This window comes from Heliangelus exortis, chromosome 7 (genome assembly GCF_036169615.1).
Source record: "Heliangelus exortis chromosome 7, bHelExo1.hap1, whole genome shotgun sequence".
Lineage (NCBI taxonomy): Eukaryota > Metazoa > Chordata > Aves > Apodiformes > Trochilidae > Heliangelus > Heliangelus exortis.
In genome coordinates this window covers 20957015-20983283 of record NC_092428.1, presented here as the reverse complement: position 1 = coordinate 20983283, position 26269 = coordinate 20957015, and the positions used below count along the sequence as shown (strand labels likewise).

General features: G+C 37.2%; 1 protein-coding gene across 2 annotated transcripts in view; it reads right to left on the bottom strand.

The window, feature by feature from the left end:
- Positions 1 to 26269, bottom strand: part of OGDHL (oxoglutarate dehydrogenase L) — a 45457-nt gene that overhangs the window by 14419 nt on the left and 4769 nt on the right. For both annotated transcript variants that reach the window (XM_071749284.1, XM_071749283.1), the window contains exons 3-16: positions 21598 to 21777; positions 19410 to 19512; positions 16415 to 16530; positions 14306 to 14460; positions 12273 to 12419; positions 11565 to 11655; positions 10883 to 11062; positions 10413 to 10541; positions 9859 to 10038; positions 9424 to 9576; positions 8142 to 8244; positions 7439 to 7567; positions 5021 to 5171; positions 2659 to 2786 (exon numbers count right to left, since the gene is read on the bottom strand). In XM_071749284.1, the coding sequence (XP_071605385.1) occupies positions 2659 to 2786; positions 5021 to 5171; positions 7439 to 7567; positions 8142 to 8244; positions 9424 to 9576; positions 9859 to 10038; positions 10413 to 10541; positions 10883 to 11062; positions 11565 to 11655; positions 12273 to 12419; positions 14306 to 14460; positions 16415 to 16530; positions 19410 to 19512; positions 21598 to 21777 (1945 nt within the window). The remainder of the gene's footprint in view (positions 1 to 2658; positions 2787 to 5020; positions 5172 to 7438; positions 7568 to 8141; positions 8245 to 9423; positions 9577 to 9858; positions 10039 to 10412; positions 10542 to 10882; positions 11063 to 11564; positions 11656 to 12272; positions 12420 to 14305; positions 14461 to 16414; positions 16531 to 19409; positions 19513 to 21597; positions 21778 to 26269) is intronic.

The following is a 26269-nucleotide window of genomic DNA, read 5'->3' as shown; positions in this document are numbered from 1 at the left end:
AACGAAATTTTAATAATCTATATTGATAAAAATAGTAGACACAGGATGTCAAACAAAATTATAAGAGGCTGTTAAATACTATGATTTAATGTGTCAGTACACACACTCCACAGCTTTCTGTATACAAAACATAAGCAACTGTTTGAATTGAGTCAACAAGACTGCCTGTGTTTTATTTCTAAGTGGAATCAATCTTGTCAGAGTATCATTTTAATGAAGCAGTTACACCCCAGGTGTTCATAACCAGTTCAACATTAACTTGGTGCAAAGCTCACTGCTCTGAACATATGCCAGCTCCTGGCTAATGTGCCTGCCAAGGAAATAATCTGGAGCTTTATCATGCTGGGCTCTTTAATCCATTTTTACTTAGCTCTGTTTTACAGAAACTAAGGGAATTCCCAAAAATGCTTCTTAGGTGGTGCATGTTAGCATAGCCATAAATTAAATTCTTAACACCTTTTTTTTCCCCTTTAAATCCTCTCACAACCATTCCACTATTCCCATGCCACTATTAGTGCCACATTCAGGGCACTAATCTCAAAGTTCTCATTGTAACAGACTTATACAGTAGAAATAGTAGTTAGAGAAAATAAAGTGCTAGGGGTTTTTCCTTCTTCTGAATAATAAACTTCTTGAACTATGTTCATTTATTGTTCCACATATGGAAAAGAAGACCCAGTGATGTTACCAGCCAACAGGCAACAATTCCAATGTCTCTTGTAGTTCAGAATCTAAGTCAAATCAGACATGTGTTCACATACTGCTGCTTATCCCAACACTGTCTCTCCATTGACACAAAACATTAGAGTACACATGCTGGAGAAAGTTGATAATTAAAAACTATGGAGAAAGTTGATAATTAAAAACTAGCAAAGGAGAAGAAACTGCATTATAAGATCACTTCAACATAGAAATATGACATTTTTAGTTTAAAAGAAATATCATCCATCATCAACTACTATCGAATTTAGCTCCTTTAGTGCTAGAAAACATCTCAGACATGAGGGATTTAAATTTCTCAAGAGTTAAAAATATCAACATGATTCGTTTTTAAGAACCTGTCATCACATCTGCTGAAGCAGAATCGCACAGAATTGCACTTGGTTTCAGTGTCTGAACAAACCTGTATTTTGCCCTATTTCAATGAAAGCTACTGAATCAACTTTCATATTTCTGCTGATGGGGAAGGAGAAAGAATGACAGTGAGCAGGATGAGATCAAGGAAGGGAAAGAGAGCCCACTCAGTTAATTTTTTAAACCTAACTGTGGCAGTAAGAACTGCCTTTCAGACCATATCAATGCGAGGCTTCCTACTGAGTTGAACTTTTTTGAACAAAAGCAGATTTCAGCCATCTTCAGACATTTGTCACTTTCACATCTGGATACTTTACTGGTTTGTAACAAAAAAAAAAAAAACAAAAAAAAAACCCCACAACCAAAAACCAAAGCCAACAAACGAACAAAAAACAAACCCAGAAACTTATGACCCACTTACCCATAAAAATGTCAGCACCACTGTAAACAGTTTTAAGTTAAGAAACCCCCCACAAAATGAACAACGGGAAACTGGAAATCAACACAGAAATAATTATCTGAAATTAATTTCTTGCTTTTTATCTATGCCAATATCTAAAAATGACTGTGTGATCAAATATTTCTGAAATGTTGAAGTAAGCAGCTATCAGTTGCCATCTTTATCTACTCCAATGCTTCATCTTTTTCCTTTGATCTAGCTCTGAAATGGATATGAAAAAAAAATTTCATTATTTACTCATTGAATCAATAACATTTTTGATAAATTATAAGATATACTTGTTTTGTACTCCACATTCCTCTTGCCACCCTCATCATGTCAGAGTGAAGTTATCCATTCCCTGCAACTGAAGGTAAAATGTCCAGTACCAAAAATATAATTCACTATGATTAATACTATCACTAACAAGAATTTGTTTTCTTGGAATAACACCATTCAGAATAGCAGGTCAGATAAGGCTAGGATGGATTTTATATCTGTATTACAAAGTGTCCCTGATATTGTTGACAGTTTCTCCCCTTTTGAGAAAGCATTAAGTGCATGCTCCATCATTGCCAAGATCAGCTACAGCAGGTGGGAACTTTCAAGTTTGCATAGTTGCAAAATATGGGGATGTTTGTTTAGGAGTTGCCAGAACCTGAAAGGGAGAGCCCTGACACTTGTTTCATATATAACTGTTTTGCAGCTTTTTTCCATTTTTTTTCTTGCTGACCTCTGCTTCTCCTACAGCTATGCTGTTCTCTGAAATTCATCTTCTGTCATTACTATCCAATGTCCTGCAGAATATGCATGAGACCAATGCTAGCATATTCTCTGACTTTTAAAATTTATGCTAAAACATTAAAACTAAAATTTACACTAAAAACAAAAGCCATCATATCACACTGTATGGAAAAAAAAACCCAAACCAACAAGAGTTTGGCTTGAAGTCTATACTACAATGAGTTTTTAAGATAAGAATACAGGCAAGAGATTGGCAACCTCAAATAACCAAGTAAAACTTTGTAGATAAGAGGCTTAACCACATTAAACCAAATGTGGAAAAAAATAATCCTCTTGATCAGCATCATCAGCTCCTAATCTTGAGACTTATTAAAACATGAGCAGATCTGTCAGATAGTTACCTAAGACACCATATTCAGACAGGGAGCTGTTGCACACAGTATAGGGGGCCTGCTGCTCCCAGAGGTGGTTCATGGGCACACACGTTCTCTTGTCCACTTCTTGATCATGAAGCACATGATGACGATGGCTGCAAACAGGTTGAAAAAAATTTATTAGCTAAGCATAGCTTTGGCCTCTAACAGGGCTATTTTCAAAGATAAACCATCAAAGATATCTTCTAGAAAGCACAGAAGCAACAGTTATCTTTGCTTTACACAACATTCTGGTTTGGTTGAACGCCAGCAATACTATCACATATCTAAATATAATTGCTTCACCACAAGGACTCTGAGTGACTAACCAGGCTTGTTCTCAAGCACCTCTGGATCAGAAAATACCTTATAACTACTACAACTGGGAGTGAGAGGGAAAGGAGTGGGGTAGATTTGTTATAAAATAGACTGATTAGAATTAAAAACAAAACAAAAACAAAACAAACAAAAAACAGAAGAAAAAAATTGTTATTAAAAGCATTTCACTCTGCCTTCCTGGCACATTCTATCAACCTTTTCTTTAATACAACTGCTTTTTGTCTTGCATGCAAAATTTTGATCTAATCTAATCTCAGCACCAAAACTTGAAGCAGTTGTATCCTCTTTCCTGCTATTCCCACTCGCATGCACCATTTACAGTTCTCTAGAACATCATTAATCAGCATTAGAATGGGGCACTGAGGAACACTACCAACACAGAGATGACTGAAGTAATTACTGTAATCCATTAACTCTCTGAGCAGACTAACTGAGTGAATCACACCAATATGTCCAACTTTACAACTGCTAACATAAGGACAGTTATTATCCTGGTAACAACTACTGTGTTGTATAGCTGCCAACACCAAGCTGAAGACTGAATCTTTTTTGTACTCCCCTTTACAATACTGAATGCAAGCAGAAGAGCTCTGAAATGTACTTGGACATCAGGAAAAAACAGAATCTGTGACATCCAATACAGGGAGGGAAGTAGTTCTGGGGAAATACACACACCAGACAGCAGAAATACTGTCTCCAAGTTGATAAGGAGGCCAGCCCTTCTATCTGATGTTAGGAAATACTTTTTCACTGAGAGGGTTGTCAGGCATTGGAATGGCCTTCCCAGGGTCACCATCCCTGGAGGCATTTAAAAAGTGTTTGGACCTGGTCCTTAAGGACATGGTTTAGCAGTTGACTGTGGTGTTAGTCAAAGGTTGGACTGGATGATCTTGGAGGTCTCTTCCAACCTAAATATTCTGTGATTCTGTGAAAATCCAGATGATAGTTCTGGAAAATCCCATTCCACCAGTGAGAGAACTGGGAATACAGAGAATCAGTATTCTCAAGACAAGTGTATAGGTGTGTGCTACACATGACCAAGCAGCCACCTGAAACAGGTGGGTAGGGAACTAGGCAATGAACACGTGGTGTTCCTCTCCCACAAGATGCTCACCACAAGACCATGGTACTGAAACCAAGGAGGATGAGAAATCAGGACAAGGGAAGGGCAGGAGGGAGGGGAATATCCCCATTTTCCAATTTGTTTTCAGGTCTTATCCAAAGGATTTTGCAAAAACAGCCATCAGAATGGGAACAAAAAGAAGAAAGCCCAAAAGACTGGGTACCACATGAAGCTCAGCACTGAAACAGAACACTGTAGCAGAGAAGACAGGCCCCAAGATTTATCTCTCTTTTTAGCAAGCACTTTAAATGAAGCACAGTGCACCTGCGAGTTCATTCACCTCCAGCAATGGGCTCTGCATCAAAGGCTTCAATTAAATACATCATTAACATTTCACTCCACTGAGAATAGGCAAGGCAGCAGAGCTGTATATATTTTTACCAAGTGATAATATTCTGCATTCATTCATGCTCCATAGTCATTAAAAGTCACAGTACAAAGGGTCTTGTTTCACTTTAAAATGCCAACTGGCAATGTGTTTGTTCACAGGACACCCGAGTTCCAAGCAGCCATGACTGAAACAGTATTGAAAAGACTTCAGAATCTGCAGCAATTAATACCCTTCTCTTCTCAGCAATTAGATGGACTGCAGCTGAAAATTTTACTTAAAAGCAGATAAAAAATAACCTCTGCTTTTCAGAAAAAAAAAAAAAAAAAAGGAAGAAAATATCTAAGAACATTTATCCTGCATTAAATACAAGTCTTTAAAATGCTGCTTACAGAGACCCAGGAAATTTGATTATTCTTGACTGCCAGACATCTATAACATCCAGACTGAAGACTAACAGCCTCAACTTTCCCTCCCCCACGAAGATCACATTGTTTAAAAAAATCTCAGGGTGTTTCTTTAATTATGGGACACTGTTTAACAGTTACCCCAGTACTCACCTGAAAGTGCCCCTCTCCACATCCTGTCCACTCAGTCGGACATGGATGCCTTCCTTCAGAACAGAGCCAAAAGCCATGTATTCTGCTAAGGCCCAGTCAACAACCCTGTTCTTGGTCATTTCCAAGCGGGCTTTCAAAATCCGAGAGAGTCCTACATAAGGATAAAGTTCAGGAATCAATGGATGTACTTCACAGCTATTTTTCACATTACATTCACCATTCTCCTTCCCCACTGGCTAAATGTATTCTAGTTGGGTCTACAAATTTTTCTTCCAAAACAAGCAAAGTAAAAGGTGCCTGGGAACCTTTTTCCCAGGCAAAAGGTTGTGTAACATTCATATCTTGTTTTAAAAGAATGAGGTTGGCTGTGTCAATAATTACTGAAGACAATTAAAAAGACTCACAGTGAAATACTTCTTAAAGGTTTATTTTCATATCTCTAACACCAAGTGCTGTTGTATACAAAATTATCAGCTATAGAGTTTGTCATATTTTCTTCTCTCTCATTTTTTCTTAGCATTTGTCTTATTGGATTTCTGAAGATGTTAAAAATAGAACTAGGCTGGATTAATCAATACTATGAACGTTATATAAATCGGAAATTATAGCAGCTGCCAGCAGAATTTCAGTTGGTAACCAAAAATTGGTTTTTTACAGTAAAGATTCCATAATTTGGTAAGCCAAAGCACAAGTTGCAACACAGAGTTTTAAAGGGAGTGAAAGTTTGAAGCTACACGAGTGCTTCCAGGTTTGGGCTCTAAGCCTAGTGTATCAGTGTCACTTGACACCATCTTATTTTCACATCTGCACTGATGCTTTTGGCAAGCTGGTTTTTTTTGTTGTTGTTGTGTTCCACTTTTTTACAAAATTCATCCTGCTTTCTTTCCACATAAAGCTATTGTCTCATCAAAATTATTGCATTTTAAGTTAAAAAAAAACCTTGAAAATTTTCTCTTTATACTAAACACTTGATAAAATAATCTTCTAAATGTTTGTTGAAAGACTGCTGTTTGACTGAAAGATATTAAGCTGTTTTGTTCTAGTGGAATAATGAAGTACTTCAAAGGTGCTCTTCCTCTTCTAACTACCTCAAAATTTTCTCTCTCTTTTAAACTGCATACAAGAATCTAGCTGACAAAACTTTGCTTTGAACCACAAATCTATCTTATATACCAGTGAGTGTTACTTAGTGTCTACAGTTAATTGAGTTAAAGAGAGACTGTCTTACCTTTTTAATTAGAATGTCTAATAATACATTTTATTGACTATGGTTTTGAATTTATTAGTGTCACAACGAAGTGCAGAAATGCACAGTACAATATAAAGTGCACCTATTAATTGTATCTAATCAACAGGCTTGCAGCTGGTAACTGAGAATGCCCTATCATTACTTGTAATAGTATTTAGTTGTTAATATTAGTATTTAATTGTCCCAAAGGAACACAAACATAAAGAATGTGTACAGCAGACACACTTTATTCCTTGATGGATGACTCTGGAGAAGAAAGATTAGATAGAGATTTTATTGAGAAGCAAAGCTCTTTCTTCTGATCTCCAATAGTAAATTCCCTATCATCCAACAGAAAAAAAACCCCACTCAGTTGAGTGTCTCCATGTTTCCCCATGGAATGAACATGTTACTGCTCCCTGTAGAGCTGCCAGACTCCAACCTTACCAGGGAGTAAAAGAATTAACTCAGAACTCTGATGCAGTGCCAGGCACTCCCCAGTGAGACAGGCACATTTAACTTCTTACTGTTAAGAGATGCCAAATCAGGAACTGAATCTCTTCAGACCAAAAAAAGATTTCTTGCAAAAATGCTACATTTCAGTTATTATGAACACTGAATGGCAAGTTGAAGAAAAAAACCCTGTGTCTGAATTTGCCCACACAGAGTCCATTCAGCTGTACTAAAATTAGCCTCATACTCTATTATCAGTGTTGCTGGGTCTGGAAAAAACAAGATTTACATTTAGCAACTTTCTGCACAAGAATAAGAAAAGTGTCTTAAGTAGACCTCAAATTACATCTATTACCACTTCAAATTAGCATTTAAAAAATAAGTGCTTCTGGAGATGGGAGTATTACTTCCCCCTGAGATGCACAAATGTGCTGCATAGTAGCAGCATTTTCCACAAGGTCTTGAAGAATGAAAGGATGTACTAACCTAATACTACAAAGATATTTTTACCCCCCCTCAGAAAAAAACCTGCTTTAATGAGGTAGGGAGCAGAAGTGGTATGATACTGATACACTGAGAACAACCATCAGGACCTGAACTGCCACATTCTCCTTGCACAAAGATAAGGTAGAAGAGTTAATTTAAAAGTCACATTTTTCCCTTTGGGAAACAGCCCAACAGCAACTCAAGTGCAGAAAAATAATATCCAAGCAAGTAACAGAACCACTCCAGCTGACCTGAATGTATTTTGAAGTCTTTGACTGGCACTGAACTAGCTACATTGCCAATGTGAGTCAGCAGGTCTTCTGAAATGCCAGTTGGAGGACAAGACATGCTCTTGGGTTCTCCATCCATGTTAAAGAAGCCTGGAAGTGAAAGATTTGGTGAGATGTGCAAGGACTGATTATGAGGTATGTACATGACCTACAATTTATTTCAAAACTCACAACTCTTGCAAGACATTCTAAGCAGCAGCCTAAACTTAGTTCTTTGCCTTTCACTGGAAGCCACAATCATCCTGATTGTCTTCATGTCAACAGACCTTGATCTGACAGACACACAATGATCTGTGTTATTTCTGCTTTCAATCCCTGTGAAGCCCAACTGCGTGGGTGCAGGCCAATAAAGGCACACGGCACCTCCATCCCTCAAAAAAACCCAGAACAGACATGCTCCTTCTTCATGAAGGCCCAGACAGCTAAACTGACAAGATCTCGTTTTCAAAGTCACACCTTACTCTGGATGATTTTAACAAAATCACCTCTTTCAAGCTGATCTGGTAGAATGTTTTATTTGCTGTTGACAGAAGCAAAACAAAGGTCACATAATTTATTCTAAAGAACACTGTCTGATAAAAAGCATTTAAGAGTCCTAGAATACAGACTCAAAATAAAAGCACAATAATCTTAACACTAGGATAATTGAAAGGACACTTCTTACCAGGCCAAGGTGAATCAAGCCAGTGTTTGATATGTAGGATCTTGTTATCCTTAGATCTAGTATATGCTTCTTCACATATTCTATCATACTTCGCAATTTCTTCCTGTAGAACAAAAACTTCCTTTTTGAAATGGATAAGGATAATGTCTCTGTACCTTTAACAGTTATTTAACTCCAGAAGAAATTTTAGTTACACCTACGCAAGCAAACAGTTGCATTTTATCTAGGTTCAAATTGCTTCTAAGAAGCATACTTACCCACACTACTCTAAATTTCATTTAGTGGATAGGTGTTACAGAGGAGAGTACCAGGAGCTGAAGTTGCAAGCAGTACTCTTGAATGAGGCAGAGCTCAACTGCAAATATAATTTACAGTCACACTTCTCAGATCAGCCTTAGCCAGCTCTGATACTTCAGGATACAGAAGCTACTAAGGGCTAGAAAAGAACCTTCTAGAAAACTAGTCTGGCTGGAGAGCTGAACAAAGAATATACTGGCCACACCTATCAAAGGCAACAGATACAAAGCCCTGCTCTGCAGTGGCAGAGTGCCTTTGCTATGTGTATATAACAATTCAAAACCACATTCAAGTTATGAGCTAGGTAATCTTTAAATTAATAAGCAGCAATGATTAACTCAGTTGGTACAACTAAACACCTACTATCCAAGAGCCTCAGTCCAGCCACCAAAGCCCATGTCACTACTGGTAGACCCTTACAATGATTCAGGATACCTAGTTCTCAGCTGTCATCATTCTTGTTAATAACAGAAGGCACCTACACAAACTGCTTTTTTGTCATCCTGCAATGTTGTATCACCACATAGTTAACCAAACCTTCTCAGAAGGTTCTTTGTTGCATCTGCATTCTACACAATGGGTTTCAAAAACAATAAGGCAAACACCTAACCAGCTTAATACAGGCAATTGACTCTACACTTCATCCTTCTGGAGTATTTCAAATGATCACTGAACTTAGTTGAATTATTGCAAGAAAATAAAAAGGTTACATTCATTGTATTGCATTATTGCTGAGCACAAGCCTGCCAACGTTAATACCTCCTACAGTTATACCTATGAAGATTCACTGTCTTCCTGCTGAATCAAGATTCTAGAGATGAAAAACAGTTTTCAAATGCCTCCATCTCTAACATACCCATATGATCACCTCTTACCAATTTCTGAATTGAAGCAAATAGATATTGCACAGAAAAGAATTAATTACTTCACAGCAACTTTCGTACTGACAGCTTCTTAAGTTCCCTTTAATTACATTGACACGTACCTCAAATTCCTGCAGTGTTACAGTCCCATCTGCAATCAGTTTGTCAGCATACTTCTTCAGCACAGGCACCTGTTTATGAATCTGCTTGTACATTAGAGGCTGGGTGAACATGGGTTCATCCATTTCATTGTGCCCTCTCCTACGGTAACAGACCTACAAAGGGAAAGATTGCTTCTGTTGGTTAAGGAAAAATGTCAGATGAAAACTTTCCATATCATAGTTTTACAGAAACTTTAGCAGGTTTATGGTATACAAACACAAATTCCTGTGGAGCTGCTGCTTGTTTTTTGGTTTTGTTTTTTTTTTTGTTTTTTTATTAAGAAACTAAAAGCCATTAAAATCAAAATGCTTCCTGTCTGGGTCTTCTAAGATGCAGAATAATTTGGGAGTAATACATAATGCACGGAATGAAGAGTTAAGAAAACCAAGACTTACTAAGTCAACCACCACATCTTTATTGAATGTGTTCCTCCACTCTGCAGCTACACTGCATACATACATCACTGCTTCAGGGTCATCAGCATTCACATGAAAAATGGGAGCATTGACCACACGAGCAACATCAGTAGGATATGGAGATGAACGGGCCATGCGGGGGTCTGTGGTGAAGCCAATCTAAAAATTCGAGAAATTAACATTAAAATGTGGGCATCTCCCTCTACTTTGTTTTGAACACAAGTGGTTTCCATTTAATACTAATATATTCCACAGTACTATCAGCTTTCCATTTTGGCTAGCTAGATTCTCTTTTCTCCCTTAAAACAAAGCAAACCTAACCCAATTAAGTGTTATAAATAGAATAAAATAAACGTAGGGGATAAAATGTTATCCACTCAAAAATTCCTAGATAGTAAGATCAGATTCAGGAATATCCTAAGCATTCTAATAAAGAAAGGACAATGCATCTAGCTAATGACAAACACGAATAAAAGAAATACACTAGCAACTATTCAGCAGACAAACAGATTGAAAAATGCTCTCTCTGTTACCTGGTTGTTGACCACAACGTGAATTGTGCCATTTGTGGTGTAGGAAGGGAGGTCACTAAGATGAAACGTCTCATAAACCACTCCTTGTCCTGCAAAGGCAGCATCCCCATGTAGTAATATGGACATAACCTAGGAGGAAGGATTATACACACATATCCACACATACCTTAGAAAGCAAAACTGCAACTTAAGCTTCTCAGCAGACTTTCTTTGCTCCATATTTCTTCTGAAGTGCTTATAAAATGGAACTGTCTTTCCATAATAAGCCACAGAGTTGTCAGCACTCTGCTGCCTTTGCTCAGCTGACAAATGAAGTTTTAAGCCTACTTCTTGGAGTTACCCCTGAGGGTACTATGTCAAAAACTTGAAGTTCAACAGGACTCTGAGATACAAAACTACTGGTAAGCTATTTTTATTAAAAATAATATGAAAAAATACCAGCAAGAGTTACTATATTAAAAAAGCCTTACCTTTTTGCCAGCTGTATCCCCTCGATAAAACTGTTCAGCTTTTGTCTTCCCTTGCACAACAGGATCCACTGCTTCCAAGTGAGAAGGATTAGCCATCAGGGACAGAGTGATCTTCTTGTTTGTTGCTCGGTTGATCCTCTCATGGTACATTCCCAGGTGATATTTTACATCCCCAGATCCCTAACATGGAAGACAAAGTCACAATTCAGGAATTTCGTTCATACCAGCTGTATCTGATCAACTAAAATTTGTGTTTCAGTCTGAAAAATGCACCTAGCTAATAGCTTCAGCGTGCACTATGGGTTTGACACTATAATTTCAAATTGGAACACTGTTCCTATTTATTATCTTAGTGTCACTATTCAATAGTGGATACATATTTACAGGATATTCATACTCATTCCATTTATATGAAATAGAGGAAGACAGAGATTACAAAATCAGTCAAACGACCTGGCACTTATGTACAGAAATTCCTAAAATCTTCTGCATGCTAGAGGTACACTATAGTCTTTAAATATGTCAGGAAATGTCACCAAATCATATTCCTCAAAGTCAAAAATGAAGGCAATGCATTTCAGCAGCTGATAATGCTATTTTCATAACAAACATGACCAAAATGATTAAAAAACTACCTTGATAACTGACCTCTCTATATAGATGTACTGAAGAAGCATCTTACCTCATCAGCTGCTTCTAGTTTGGGATCAAACTGACAGAAGATCTGCTCCAGCTCTTTTCGGATTACATTGGCCAATACATTCAGCCTACCTCTAGAAAATTCCAGACATAGTTATGTCTCAAAAATGATAATAGCAGAGTTACAGGCATAAAACTTATAAAATCAGTAAGCCATTTCTGTCAGAAATTTGCAAGTAAGAAGTTCACTTCAAAGATCTGAACCTGAAGCCCTCCATTCTACCCTCTCCTCCTGTTGCAGAATTCCTCCAATGCCTTCCCACAGCCATTTTGTTACACCTGGTTATCCAAGTATAAGCAATGAATTTTGTAGCTATCTAGTGGCTTCTAACATTATGGCATTAGTAATTAACTAAGGCAGACTATAAAAAAAAAGTTTGGTATATCTTGCCAAGCTTTCTCATTTCTAGACTTGATGCAACATGATAGATACCATAGCTGTTGCAACACTGGCTTGCAGCTTCCAAGTACACTGAAGATTTTCACCAGCATTTACTGGTGAGGCTGTAGCCTCACAAGTTTCATTATTTTTCACACAGGTTTTCATTACAGTTATGTGTTCCCATTACTTGTGATGACTGACTCTCACTATCCAAGGTTCTCTAATAACAACTTCATTAATAAGATTCTACAACTCAAACTTGCCAGAGTACAATGAGCCCATTTGTTGGGGGTTTTCCATTGACATTACCTGTGAGGCATCCCCATTATAACATACTCGATTCCCATTTCACTGGATTTATCAATGATGGTCTTAAGTGCAGGAATCATCACTTCACATCCTTCCAAACCAAATCTCTTCTCGGAAGACCACTTGCGAGCAAGGAAGTCTTCAAATCTTTGCCAAAAAGAAACCACCAAAAAGAAGGAGTGTTTGTATTAAGATAATGTAGAATACATTTATTGTCAAACAACTTTTAGCAAATAAAATTACATTACGTTACATTTTTTTAAACATCTGTGAATACATGGTTTTTGGCCTTTGGAAACAAGTCACACACTGGGAGACATAAGTAAGAAGACAATCTGTATTTTCTGGAAGTAACAATTAAAAACTTGCAGAAATACAATTGAAAACATGCCTATTTCACAGGTCCTATTCAATGGCAAGGCTCCCCAGACTGTGATGTAACAGTTGGTAACGTACCAAGAACTAGGACACTGGTATCTCTGCCTCAGCTGTAGCAGGAGAAAGATGTCAATCCTTGACAGCTTTCTTTTCTTCCATTCTTTAATGCATTTGGGCCAGAGGCAATGTGAGTGGTTAAAAAGTGCCTTTTCACAAATGCTGGAAGGACTGTATGTTGTAAAGCTTGGATATACAAAAGGCAAAGAAAATACATCTTCATGAAAATAACTGTTGGCCACATCATCTGTGCCTCGACTCACAACACTGCCATAATCCATTAATACCCAGCTCATTCCTCACTTAGAATGCTGCCATTTACCTCTTTAGACTGACGTCCTAAAAGCAGTGAAATGAAGAGTTGCCAAAAGACTCTCCTTAGCTCACCCATCAATAAAGCAACAAGCCAAACCCCCAGCTGAGCTGTGCTGCCAGAATTCCCCAGGACAGTTTGCAGGGCTATGCCAGTTTATATAAACTGAAAGTGGAATCCCATATGAACAAGTCCTAGAGTAGAAATCAAAGTGGTCGCTGTACACGCTGCTTTCCTTCTCTTTGCAGTGGCAAGTTAAGCCAGTATTAGACAAGCAGAAATTTCATTATTTGAGGCAAACTGCTACTAAGTGTGCAGAACTAAGTATTTCATAGTCACATCTTGCAAGTCCCCCATGTATCACTGTGAGTTCAAAAGGGCTGGCAGCTCATCTGCTGTCACTGCATGTGCTTAGTACCCAATGCGAAGCCACCCTATGAAAGGTGGTTACTGTCAAAGATATATAAATATCTTAAGATATTTAATAAGATATATCTTAAGATATATAAAGGCTTAATCCTGCACAGGCTTAAGAAGATGCCCAGATCACACTACATGACCAGGGTCTAACCTGTTTACTAACTAATGCATACACAAAGTAGCTCAAAGAAACACAATGAGCATTTTACAGGACACAGAGTAAAAAATGACCATTTTGTTCAATAATCTATTAGTGAACACCAAAAAGGATGAGAATTCCTGCCTTTAAATTCAGATTCAAGCGCCTGAAGAATGTAGTACTTGGAATAAACATTTCTGAAAATGGTACTCTTGAGCAAAATGATGACTATTTGCTTTACAAAGCCACAAAACTCATAAGCACAGCCCATTTTCCACAAAACTAGATATCCCTCTTGCTAATTTTTAGCCTGAAAAAGCTCTCTCTAGATAGCTGAATAAAAAAATTCTCAAACATTTTTCTTCCATTTTCAGCAGAAAATTAATTTTGCAGAAAATGAGCATTTGGTTCCTTCATGCTACTAGAAACCTCAGGTCTTTCCACAGCCTGACAGGCAGGAATAAAAGCAAATTCTTGTCTCAAGATAAACAGAGATGGTTTGTACTAAGGCCTTGTTAAGCAAACTTACCTAAGTGCAATATTCATTTGACAGTAACGTGACTTCTTTATTTCAGTTCAAGTGAAACTTAAAGGCTACACAAGTACTACAGAACACAACCTGCCTTTTAAGAAAATCAAACTTCACTTTCACTTCAGCTGCTGACAGACCACACCAGCTTACACCCAGCAGCCACAGAGCAGTTTTCCAGCAGCACCCCAGCGTACCTCATTGAGCGCACCAGCCTTGCTAACAAAGTCCTTTTTTCCTCATTAGTAAACTTCATAACTCCTGGTGTCTCAAACTTCTGCCGGATCCACTGGCACTGCTCCACATCATTGATGAACATAAACTCCAGGCCAATGTGTTGGCAGTAGGTATTCTGGCATGTGAAAACACCAACACAGAAGCTTTAAGAGTTAATGGACCATGAAGAAAAAAAATGTACTTCTAAACTTTTATTTTCTGTATATATTATTCTTCCAAAAGCTACCTTGTCTTCCTCCTCATCCACTGCATCTTCCTACAGTAATTCTGTAAGCAAATACATTATTTGACTGAATCCAGAAAGCTGTCTCTACAAAGTAGCATTTTCAAAATTTTGAATCTGGTAGATTCTCATTAAGTAATACATTTGAGGTAGGCCAACAAACCTGCCTTAAACTGATTAGGACGTTTCACCTAACTAAGGCACAGAGTCTTTTCTTTAGATGCACCTGCAAAGATTTCAAGTCACTTATTAATATTTTTTCCACATTTTTTTTGTCTTTGTCTTTTTTTAGTATCACGTGAAATCAAGCAATGAAGAAAATGAGAAGACAGCTATAAAGCCTCATGTAAGTTATCAAAACTGTCAAGCTTCAGAAGGCTGGAAATCTGAATTTTTAAAAATCTCTTTGAAATAGAATTAAAGCACCTGAGAGCAGAGAAAGGACAGAGAAAAATGCAAAAACATTTCAGAAATTTTATCTCTCTGATGCATTTTTCCCTCTTTTTCCGACTTTAAAAAGAAAATGTCACCAGAAAAATGTGTTAATTTTACCAGAAAAAAATGTTCAAAATAAAAAATCTTGTGAGCTTAATTTGAGACAAAACCACTCTGAACACAAAGATGTGCTCTCTATTGCCTTTAAAAAGGAATTTGATGTTAAATGCAATGTTTTAATATAATGAAAAAAAAAATAATTCCAAAGCTCTGGAGAGGAAAGGGGAAAACAGAGGGTTATTTCTCTTTAACTCAAAACAGTTCCTTGAGGCTTTTAGATTTGGCTTTTGATTTTGTCCATTTATTTGTACAGTACGCGTTTGAAGTACAAAAACAAAAAAAACAAATACAGAGCTCAAATGCACAAGGGAGATATTGTTGCTTAAAAACTCACTGTGCTTCAGCTAAGCCAATGTAACACCCAAATGTGCACATCAACACATTCTCTTATGCTTGCAACAGGTCAAAGCCATGAACAGTAATTATTTTATTTTTATTTTTACATTTGTGTAGCTCAATTCTTTGTGTATTTCATCCTTTAAAATACCTTCTCATCCCTAGCCTTTTTTACTCCAATGGATTTTCATTGCCACACAACAGAAATTTCTACAACTGCAGCACTCCAAAGTCCTGGAGAAAGCACAATCAGGAACATCCAACACTCAGTAGTTTACAGATTCATCACCACTCCTACTTCTTGCTTTGCTATTTCGATTTCCCTCTAACTACAATTCCTTCCAACCCAAACCATTCTATGATTCTGTATTTATTCTTTCAGATTATTTTTGCTTTGAACTATTTTAGTTTTGAAAACTTCTCATGGCTTAACCATATCACCTGTCAGATAATGAAACTCTAGAAAAGAATTTGAGATGGAAAACAAAGACCACCAAGGACTCTCTCCAGCCTTCAGCTGGGCTTTCATGAATCTGGTATCCAGTCCTCATGCTTTTCCTCAGATAAAAGCCTCAGTAAAGCTAAGGCTCTGAGACCTACCCCTGCAAGTCCTGAATAATGTATGCAAATGTGTTTTATCTATGGTAGGACACTTAAAAGACAAGTTCTAAAGGCTCTACTCCTTTTAAATATCAACTCTTAACAAAATTAGGACCCAAATTAGTATTCTACCATCCACCCCTTTTATACTTCTTCTCCCTATTCTATGTATTTCAGATATCCTAGCAACTAAACTGATGGTGCAATCATCTCTAAAAACAGTACCAGGGTTACTTTTAGTGTTATTTCAACTCTATATATGCTCTATTAATAATTGACAAATAAGTCTTTTTGTTGAAAAAGTTCACTTCTGTTTGGATGGAAACAATCACAACACAAAAAACACCCCACTGACCTCCAGCCTTTTGATGATCTCTCGTAAGGACAGACTGTTCTCCTTTCCTCCTATGAAGGTGGTTGTAGGCAGCTGGAAGACTTTGTCCAAATCTGACTCATGCAAACCATAAAACCCTGCAAGGGGTACATTATCAATTTTCAAAGCAGGACAGGACACAAAAAGAAAACCAGTTTTCTTTTTCAAACCACCACAAATTAACATCAAGAAAGCAATATTAGGAAAAAAAGTTACCAAATTAAAAATTGAAAGTGTGAATATTTTCAAGGCATGCATTAGTACAGTACACTTCAGGCTGTTTTAAAAAATAAATGTTTTAATTAAATAGTTATTATTAGAAGTACCAAACCAATATTTCTTAAATGTTCAGAAAGAACAACTGGAATTAAAATCACACAAACATTCCCTATATTTCAGCATACATGCCATCAGATCTCCACATTATATCTTATGCTTCACTGTTCAGTACAATAACTAACTTCAACGACTGGGATTTTTTCCTTGCTCTATCATGAGCAACAAACACATTAAGCACCATTTTCCACAGACAGAACAAGCTGGCTGGAGGCACACTTGGATTATTTTATACAGCATTAATGGGTAGACTAAGAGAAAACACAGAATCTAGAATCATGATGGTTGGAAAGGACCTTCAAGATCATCAAGTCCAACTGTCAGTCCTACACCACTGTAACCAATAAGCCATCTCCCAAAGCACCACATCTACCTGTTTTTTGAACACAAGGAATGACTTCTCCATTTTTTTTGTTTGAACTCTATCTTGGTTCCAGATAAGCCACAGGCATCCATTTTAACCCTGATATGAGAGCCCACACATAACTCTTACAGCAATATAGAACAGTGCTCCATATTCCCCACTAAATGAGTTTTCCAAAGATGACAGAGAAGAAATAATTTAATGATTAAATAGTAACAGAACGTGGCATTTAAAGTTGAAGTTAGGACACAGGACTGCCTACTGCTGCTATGCAGCACTGTCGCTAATAATGCATTTTGAGTTTTTAAAAATATATTTTAAAATATTTTAACTTATTCATTTCAAATAATACATGATATACTTATAGGTCAACATATTCAAATGTCCCTTCTGGAGTTGCAAGTGTTTAAAAAAAAAAAAACAAAAACAAAACAACCCACAAGAAAAAAAAAAGGAGGAGGGACACAGGGGATGACAAGGGTTTTAATGTTATTTTTAAAAAAGCAGTGCCAACATTCTATTTTATCTTTATTTCCTTTGCTTTCTCTCAGATTTCACAGACTTTTCATGTTCTGTCATGCAAAAACCAGAACACATGCAGGAGTGATTTAGGCACACACAGAACATCTGTGCTATGTACTGCAGCACTGCATTTTCACTGAAGCATCACCTCATGTTTAAAGAGATATCACCTTATTGAAATGCAAAAGTTCCCAAAAGCAATTCTGTCCCTTGAAATGGGCATCAGGCACACCTGTAAACAGATGCATTTTTAGAAGTGACTCCCAGAGAAACTTGCTACCAGGTTTCTCAAAAGAGAAACAGAAGACAGGGCAAAAAAAATGTACAGAAAAATACTGAAATATTTTCTGTAGTACCAGAGACCTTTCATCAAATTCCTGCCTGTAACATTCAAGGACAGACAGCATTTGAGATCCTCCTCTTTTTATGCTGTGCCAAGACTAGGTAAGAAGTTCTGTTTCCCCTCACAAACTGAAATAACACCTCAGTTACACTCTCAGACACATCCCCTGCCTCATTCTGAGCTCTGGCTTATTTTTTCTGTGCTCATGAGGGCTTCAGTTTGATGCCTTCTGACCAGTCACAACACTGCACTGAATTCATATGTAGCATTTAAAGAAATTTGTACTGACATCCTAGCAATCACACATGCTCCAAACTATTATAGCTACACAGCAAATGTCTAACATATTTTCTAGTAGGTACTTTCCTTTAATTAAAGTTGACAAACTTCAAAGAGAACCCCTGATGTGTATAAACACCTCCCTCCCTGTTTACAGTCTTAAGCTCTCCTCTGCCTTTATATGACCAAGGGTCAGAACTGCTGCTTTCCTTATCACCAGAAACAGAAAACAACAAAAAAGAGGCAGTAGATGTAGCAGTAAAATTAAGCAGAATGGGTTTTATTTGCTACTTGCACAATGTTTTATGTCTGGTCCAAAAAGCTTCCTTAAATAGCAAAGAAAATTGATTCAGTGTCTTTATCCACTAGAAAACTACCTTTTAAAGATACCAGATAGATTGAAGAGTAAAGGAAAAAAATCAGTTATTTTTTTTATTCAAGCAGAAAGGTGAAAAGAAATGATCAATGGAATTTCTCAAAGGCATGAGTTCTTAGCAACCAGGACAACCTTTGTAAAAAAAACCTTAATGTATTACACTCTTCCATCAGTAAGCTAAAGAGATCACTATTGGATTATACACATGTCAAGCATTCCACACTTTTGGTTTCCTTCTGATAACTTCAAACAGACCTTTTTCAAACTATACAGAAGGAACAGGTATCAGAGGCTAGAATACAAATTTAGTATGAAATTTACCCCAAGTAATTTACCTCCAGTGTTTTGCTTATTGCTTCCTTGTCCTATCGACTAGCTTTCTGATGTCCCTAATTAAAACACACAGACATTGAGCATAATGGTATAAAAGTAATTTAGATTATGAGAATCTTGGCCTAATGCATTGATTACTATTAATTTCTGGTGTGGTTCAAAACCATTATATTTGGGGGTTTTATGAAGTGTTTGTAATCATCTATCTTCAGATGCTGAATTCACAGGAACCTTGCCTGTGATTTCAGAACAGAAATTCCATTGTCCTAAAATTTGAGCATCCATTTTGACTCTCAAAGAAACTATTTCATGATACCACCAACCAGAAAAGGTAGAAGCTTACCTAAGATTATTACATCACCTCAGCCCAATGAGAAAACAGACAAACAACCCCTGCAAAGAACAAGACATACAGTGTACACACCAAGTTTATCAATTGTGGTGATTAAGTCAGATGGAACAAATGAATCCAAGTCTGCATCCAAAATTCCAAGGGGATCCAGCTGAGCAACATGATGGCCACGGATCTGAAAAAAGGAGGAAAGTGAGAGAGAAATGAAATCACAGTAACAAATGTTAGACAAAGGGAAAAAGTCACTCATATCTCTCCATAATATGTGTATCAGCCATGAAGTCAAATATGTGAAACCACTGATGTCACAAGAGGGTCATATTTCCCAAGTTTTCTTGTAAGAACAAGAAATATGCATTATACTTCTGGATATGCATCCTAACTCAATTTAAAATTGCTGAATACACATTTGAATATACTCTTTATTTTGTCTGACATGCAATTTAAGAACATGGAATTACACTGAAGTAAAGAAAACTACTAAAGATTGTACTCTAAATCTCTAGGTAAAATTAAGAAACCATGGCCAGTCTCCAGATACTATCATTTGCTAATTCCATAATTTTGTAATCTCTGCACCTGCATTGCTGGCCTAAAAACACAGGTTGGTGCTGAAGTTTATATTTAAAGGGATATACATAAGGGATCACTCTGCTCCACATCAGATAGCATTTATTTTTATTCATGAAATGTTGGGAATATTATCTATGATCAATTTGACAATTGAGACATATAAGAACACAAATCCTATGGGGAATTTAGCCAGCTTTCAGTTATCAATATGACTGGTGTTATTGCACACTACAGGTTGCTGTGAACTAGTGAATTATATTAACATGTTACAGTGGCAGAAGAATTAATTAATTGATTCAGTAGGGCCACAAATAAAACCTAGCCTCTTGTGTGTGATTCTCATATTCCAAATTATCCTATTAAAAACTTTTAATATATTAATAAATTAGTATTTTCCCCTTAATATTTTTCTTTTCAATGGCAAATTCAGATCACTTTGGTAGAATTTCATTCACACAATAAGCATGTTAATAGCCTCTGGAAAAAAAAAATCAAGAAACTGCAACACTAACAATGAACTGCATCACACAGTAATAGGACAGATTGTTCATCAAGAAGTGACTTGTAAGATCAGTGTTGAAATGTTCTGTATTTGCAGGACAGTTCATAACAAGATGCTTTTCACCCATAAGAAAACAGAAATACAGCATCTTTTTTAGAACCATCAGCCCTGTAAATTCAGTCTGGCCTCTGAGATTTTTGGCATCTCTATGAATCACCAGTAATAAAACTTTGACAGACCAAATGATGCCCATGGCAACAGCTGTGCCACCTCACTGTTTACAGCAGCAAAAAGCCCATCTGACTGGAACTAAGCAAACAATTCTGCCTCAACCATCATCAAAAGAAAAAACTTGACCTCCTTAAGCTTCATCTGCTCTGCAGCATTAGTAGGAAGAGGATTAGCAAGAACAACAAAACCCAGAAGAGCAAATCAGTAAAGCACTGGGCTATATTACAGTCCAGAAGCTGTCTGATCTTTCACTGACAGTCTTTTTCTCAATATCAAGTTATTAAAAATAACTTCCATTTCTTTTGCTGGATACAGAAAACAATAACTGCAAAAAAACAGAGGGATGTATTTGTGAAAATACATGCAAGGAAAGTTTTCATCAATTGCCACAAAACTGACTAAATCTGAGAGTGAAACAAAGCCAATTTTTATGAACAGTTCTCTCAAAGAAATTAAGAGCTTCCTTAGTACCAGCAGATGAAGGACAACTCCCTTTGTTTGATGCAAAAATTGCTGAATCAGACACAGGAAAAGAATCTTCATGCAGTTAAGTGAGCAAAAAAAATAGCAAAAAGAACAGCAAAGGCTAAGCTTTCACTACTTGGCTCCTGCTACGCAAGTAAAACCCAAAAGATTTATGCGCCCTTTAACAAACTATGTTCATAAAAAGCTTCCAAGTTAAGTCAGGTGAGCAGTATCATGGCTCTATTCATGGCTGAATTCATGGTCATGAATTCAGAGTATTCATGACTCTGAAACCTGAGTTTGCTGAACCAGAGCATCCCTGTCTGAATCCAGACCTCAGTGTTCAGACATTGTGCAGGAAACAAAAGACTTGAGATCAAGACAACCTGGATCAGGATGAACAACAGGCAAGAGACAAGAAAACAAACAACACAAAAAGGTTGTTTACAAAGGAGAGGCCCTCCCACACCTTCCCCAAAGCAGACTTACTTGGTATGCTCTTATCAAAGACTGCACAGCAAGATGATCTTCAACAAGCTTTTCAGCTTTAGCTGGTGTCTGGGCCAGGCCATGGCTCTGAAGAAATGATGGTTTTCTTTCCAGCTGGTCCAGTAGATGGGGATCATATGCTTGACCTGCATTAGCATTTCGGAAAAACAAATCCCAGGACTGGACATGTGTAAAGAGAAGGAAAGATAGAAAATTTATTCCTTCAAACAACAGTCTGAACCCAAAGCAGCTTCTTCAAGCTGCAAATGGCACCTCACTACATGACACTACATTACCACTAATAGCCAGCAAAAAAGAAAGCACTGATATATCCACACCCCAACAGCAATTGTGTTCCATCTATACAGAGCCCTTTTCATCTCATTTCTTACACTGAGCTTGTTCAGGGAAAACTCTCCAGCACGTATGAGTGCAGAGCATCTTTGCACATTATTCATTCAAACAGCTCTTTTGAACTATGATGTTTATTCAGGCAACCAGTAATGGGTATGATATTATGCTGCTGGTAAAGAGATATCAAGCCCATAAAACTGAAAACCTTAATAAATGAAATTAATCTATCCCTGTAATGACACGTAAAAGAATTTATGATGCTTCAAGACACTCACTGAATACACTAAACCAGAATCAGTTTCTTGAAGAAACTTAACAGCACTTACAGCTCTTCTGGGTGAGGTTTTTGGTCTAAGATCCTTTCCTCAGTAGCTTAGGTTATCTCACTATGAAAGAAACCTGGTTCCACATGAAAATCATAGCTTCAGAGGAATACATAATTCAGAAAATGAGTCACAAGAAATGAAAGATACTTTTATTGCAGTCTGCACTTGTATGCCCAGATCTGGTTTTTCTGCAGCTTCCATTCTGAGGAGGTGGTCTCTGTCCCAGGTTAGAATGGTACCAGATGTATGGGTGTACAGATAGCAGCAGAATGGGATAAAACATCTGAGATGCTTATACCCAACAAAGAAGAAAGCCTGAACTAGCAAGGGACTAATTAAGGCTTGTGCTTAGCTTACTAATGAAAGGTCATAAAACACTTGCCTCAATTTGACTAACTTAGGAAAAATAGGAAGCTATTAAAAAACTTTAAAGTCTGTGTGGCTGGAATAGCACTGTAAAAGCTCAAACTAATTTTGTGAATTGCATGCTATTTACCCTCTCTGTGAGCTTGAAACTAAAACATTTCAAAGAACCAGTACCAGAAAGACAAACAGTAGACTCTCTAAACCGTGCTGGACACAAACATTTTATTTCAAAAAGAACATTACTTAATATGTTCAGTACAGAATACACAAAAGAATCAAAAAATGTAATAACAACACTGCACAGTAGAAAAATATTTACAAATCTGTTTTCATTAACAAAACTTCTTTATAATGAAATTCATACAAACTTTAAGGTGTTCAGAAGCACTTGGAGAGGGGCAGCCTACAGGAGTTAAACATCATTCAAACTTCTAAGTTCACGTTATGGAAGTGAGGGAACTCACTAAACCTGTGGGCAGGTACTTCATCATTAGCATGAAGCCACTGGCCAAGAAACACTGCCTTAATGCTCCTCTCTTACTTGTTTATTAAAACAAAGCTGCGTTGATACAAATATGATAAGCTTACTTATCACCCTGCTCTTACACAGACATGACCTAAACATAGCCTAACTTCTCTATGCCATGACAAATGAAGTCAGATCATGCTTGGTGTATGAAGGATTCATTCCTCCTCCCTTCTGTCATTTATGCCCATATCCTAAGTTTTTCTTACCTTGACACCTTGCTAGCCACACTGAGATTAGAAGTCTGAATTTACACAGGGTGCTACAAATGGTCTACAAGAGCCTATTAGTGTAACTGCATTTCCTCTGCTGTTCTGCCTATATACCTCTTTACCCTGTATTAAGAAAAGTATTACTATTCCATGCCTTCACAGCACCTAGTTTCAGAGTCTGTAGATCCCTGACAATGAAAAGCAGATACAATCAAATACAGATAATATAACTATTCCTTTGTTGAGTCTAAGGTCTTCTATTTTGATTTAAAATTTATCTCAGCACAGTCCCTCAAACAATTTAATATGGTTTTACACAAGTTCTCTGCTGAGACAGTTGCTAAAAAAAAAAAATAAAAAATCCATATAGACTTGCCCAACAAGCTACAGATTTAAGAAGAACAAGCACAGAAGCTTTTCTTCATGCAAACTCACAAATATAAAGAAATACCTTCAAAATGTTTACATCTGAAGATGCAGCCAGCTGGGACAGAAGGAACCCACACTATTTTTCCTATCGCATTTTTGAACTTATTGATTTGTTGGGCAGGCTTGACATTTAATCAGAGGGGAGGGAAAATATATTGTTTGGCTACAGAAAATTAGTTTTTACTAGAACCACATCCATCAAAGCTTTTACAAATTTCTATAGTGTCTTTCAAGATTGATACCAGATTATAGTCTTCAAGTCCTGTGTATCAATGTCAGTCTTGGCAACAGCATCTGCTATGTGACTGAACAGTCAGAAGACCAGCTTGGGTTCACAGCAAACCTCCAGGTTCTCAACTAAATTAGAGACATTCTTTAAGAATATGGTAGAAACACCTTACAACAGAAAAATACATCTGTAAAATATAAATTACTATTGCGATGCATTATGGATTCCTTTTTTCCCCTTGCAAATCTTTATTGTTGTTAACCATAATTTTCTCAAGTAATATAATACAATATAAGAGATTCAGTGGCAATATTCTACCCTTACAAAATAAAGAGTGTTGCACTGTTTATTATAGCATATAACACATTAGTTATCTTGATGGTATGTTTTTTTTCTAGTGACATCACACTATTTATCAACTGCTCTGAGGACAGTAAAGCTTTTCAAGACAGGTACTGAGCATCCATACATTAAAAAAACAAACAAACAAAAAAAACAAAAAAAAAAAATTCCCCCCAAACATGACACTGTTGTATGTACTTTGCAAGTGCATAAACCAAGGAAGTGATTACACAGTCATGGTAAAGTGGCTGCATTGGGGATAACGTGGCAGGCATTACGTACTCAATATCAAACCATACAGTTTTGTAATTAATCTTGTGATAGTAATAACTGAGCCTTGTCAAGCTTCTCCCTTATGAGTTATAGCCCTGACACATCGCTTCAAGGAGAAATAATGATGCCTTTTTCAGAGCCCACATCATTTTATTCTGATTGTTGTTTTGGCTACTCAAAGGATAGGAAATTCAAAAGACAAGGAAAAGCAGGAAACCAACAGGAATGGATTTCTACAAAGAATAAAAGCTCATATGGATATAAATGCATACTCCTTGATATATAACCCCAGTTCACTCAGAAAATAAAGACCCTTAATCTTAACATTGATTAATTGGAGTTTCTAAGCAAATGTGAATTCAGGATGGGTTTTAAAGCCCAGAAAAAATACAGCTTTTTAACTCATCAGCTAGGAGGTGGCACAAACCCTCCAATAAGAAGGAGATATCCAGGAAGAATAAACACAAGGAAAAAAATGAAATAAAGAGGAAAAAGAGAAAAGACAATATATTGCCTAAATGTCTAGCACAATCTGACTCTCTGAACCATGCTGGACACAACATATATATATATATATATATATACTGGACATATATCTTATACTGGACACAACAATGAAATCGTCTGAGTGTCCTGCAGAGAGAGTCAAATGATTAACAATACCCTAACCAACAGCATATAAACCATTCATGTCTCTTGACATTATTTACTTTCCACCACTTCCATAATAGAATGGGAAATGCACCACTTGCCTAGTCATAAAACTACATCATGATTTTTTCAGTATTTGTAAGAAAACCAGTTGAGTTCAACTTCCAACATTTTTTATCTGTTTTATCATAGGCCAAATGGAACAATTCTGTCAACAAAACTCTTGGGTAGGTATTTACAGCTTTCAGTTGATGAAATTAGATGGTTTTCAAGAGACTAAAAATTATTTTTGTTGATGAAACAAACTAAAATTAATTTGCATCACTGTTCTCCCCCTCTTTTTTCTGGGCTGCAAAATACCTAGTTATTTAGCCAAGAACAGCTGTAATGTAGTCTGTGATGTCCATCAATCACACTCTTTTAAGCCTGACAAACTGGTGAAGTGAATTGAATTTACTTCAGTTCATTACTACTGCAAGTATATTACATGCAGTTAACCTGGAAAAGAATTTACACATTTTTAAAATGCATCTTGAATTCCTTGGGATCCAGTCCCTAGGCAACACCCTGCTTCACCAGAACATTTACATTCTTCTGTCAATTTTCTTATGGTAATTTATCGGTCTGTGTTCAATCTACAAACTACATCACCTCATCAGGGTCCATCACCCAACTGTACCTGAACAACCAGACAAACTGCATAGCCTGACAGGATTTTTTATCATTTCCGCCTGCCCCTAGGTATCAGCAAAACGATGAGCAGGTCTAAATGTAGCAGAAGCCTTCGCTCTTTGCTAGGGCGGTGGTGCCCGGAAAGGCCAGGAGGTGGCCGGCTCTTAGGCGGGCCCAGACGGGCCGTTCAGCACCCTGGCCAGCTCCCGCTGCGCCTGCGCCACACGTGGTGCCGGTACCCGGCTCTACGGGCCGAGCCTCACAGCAGGAGAGCTCACTCTGAGGAAAAGGT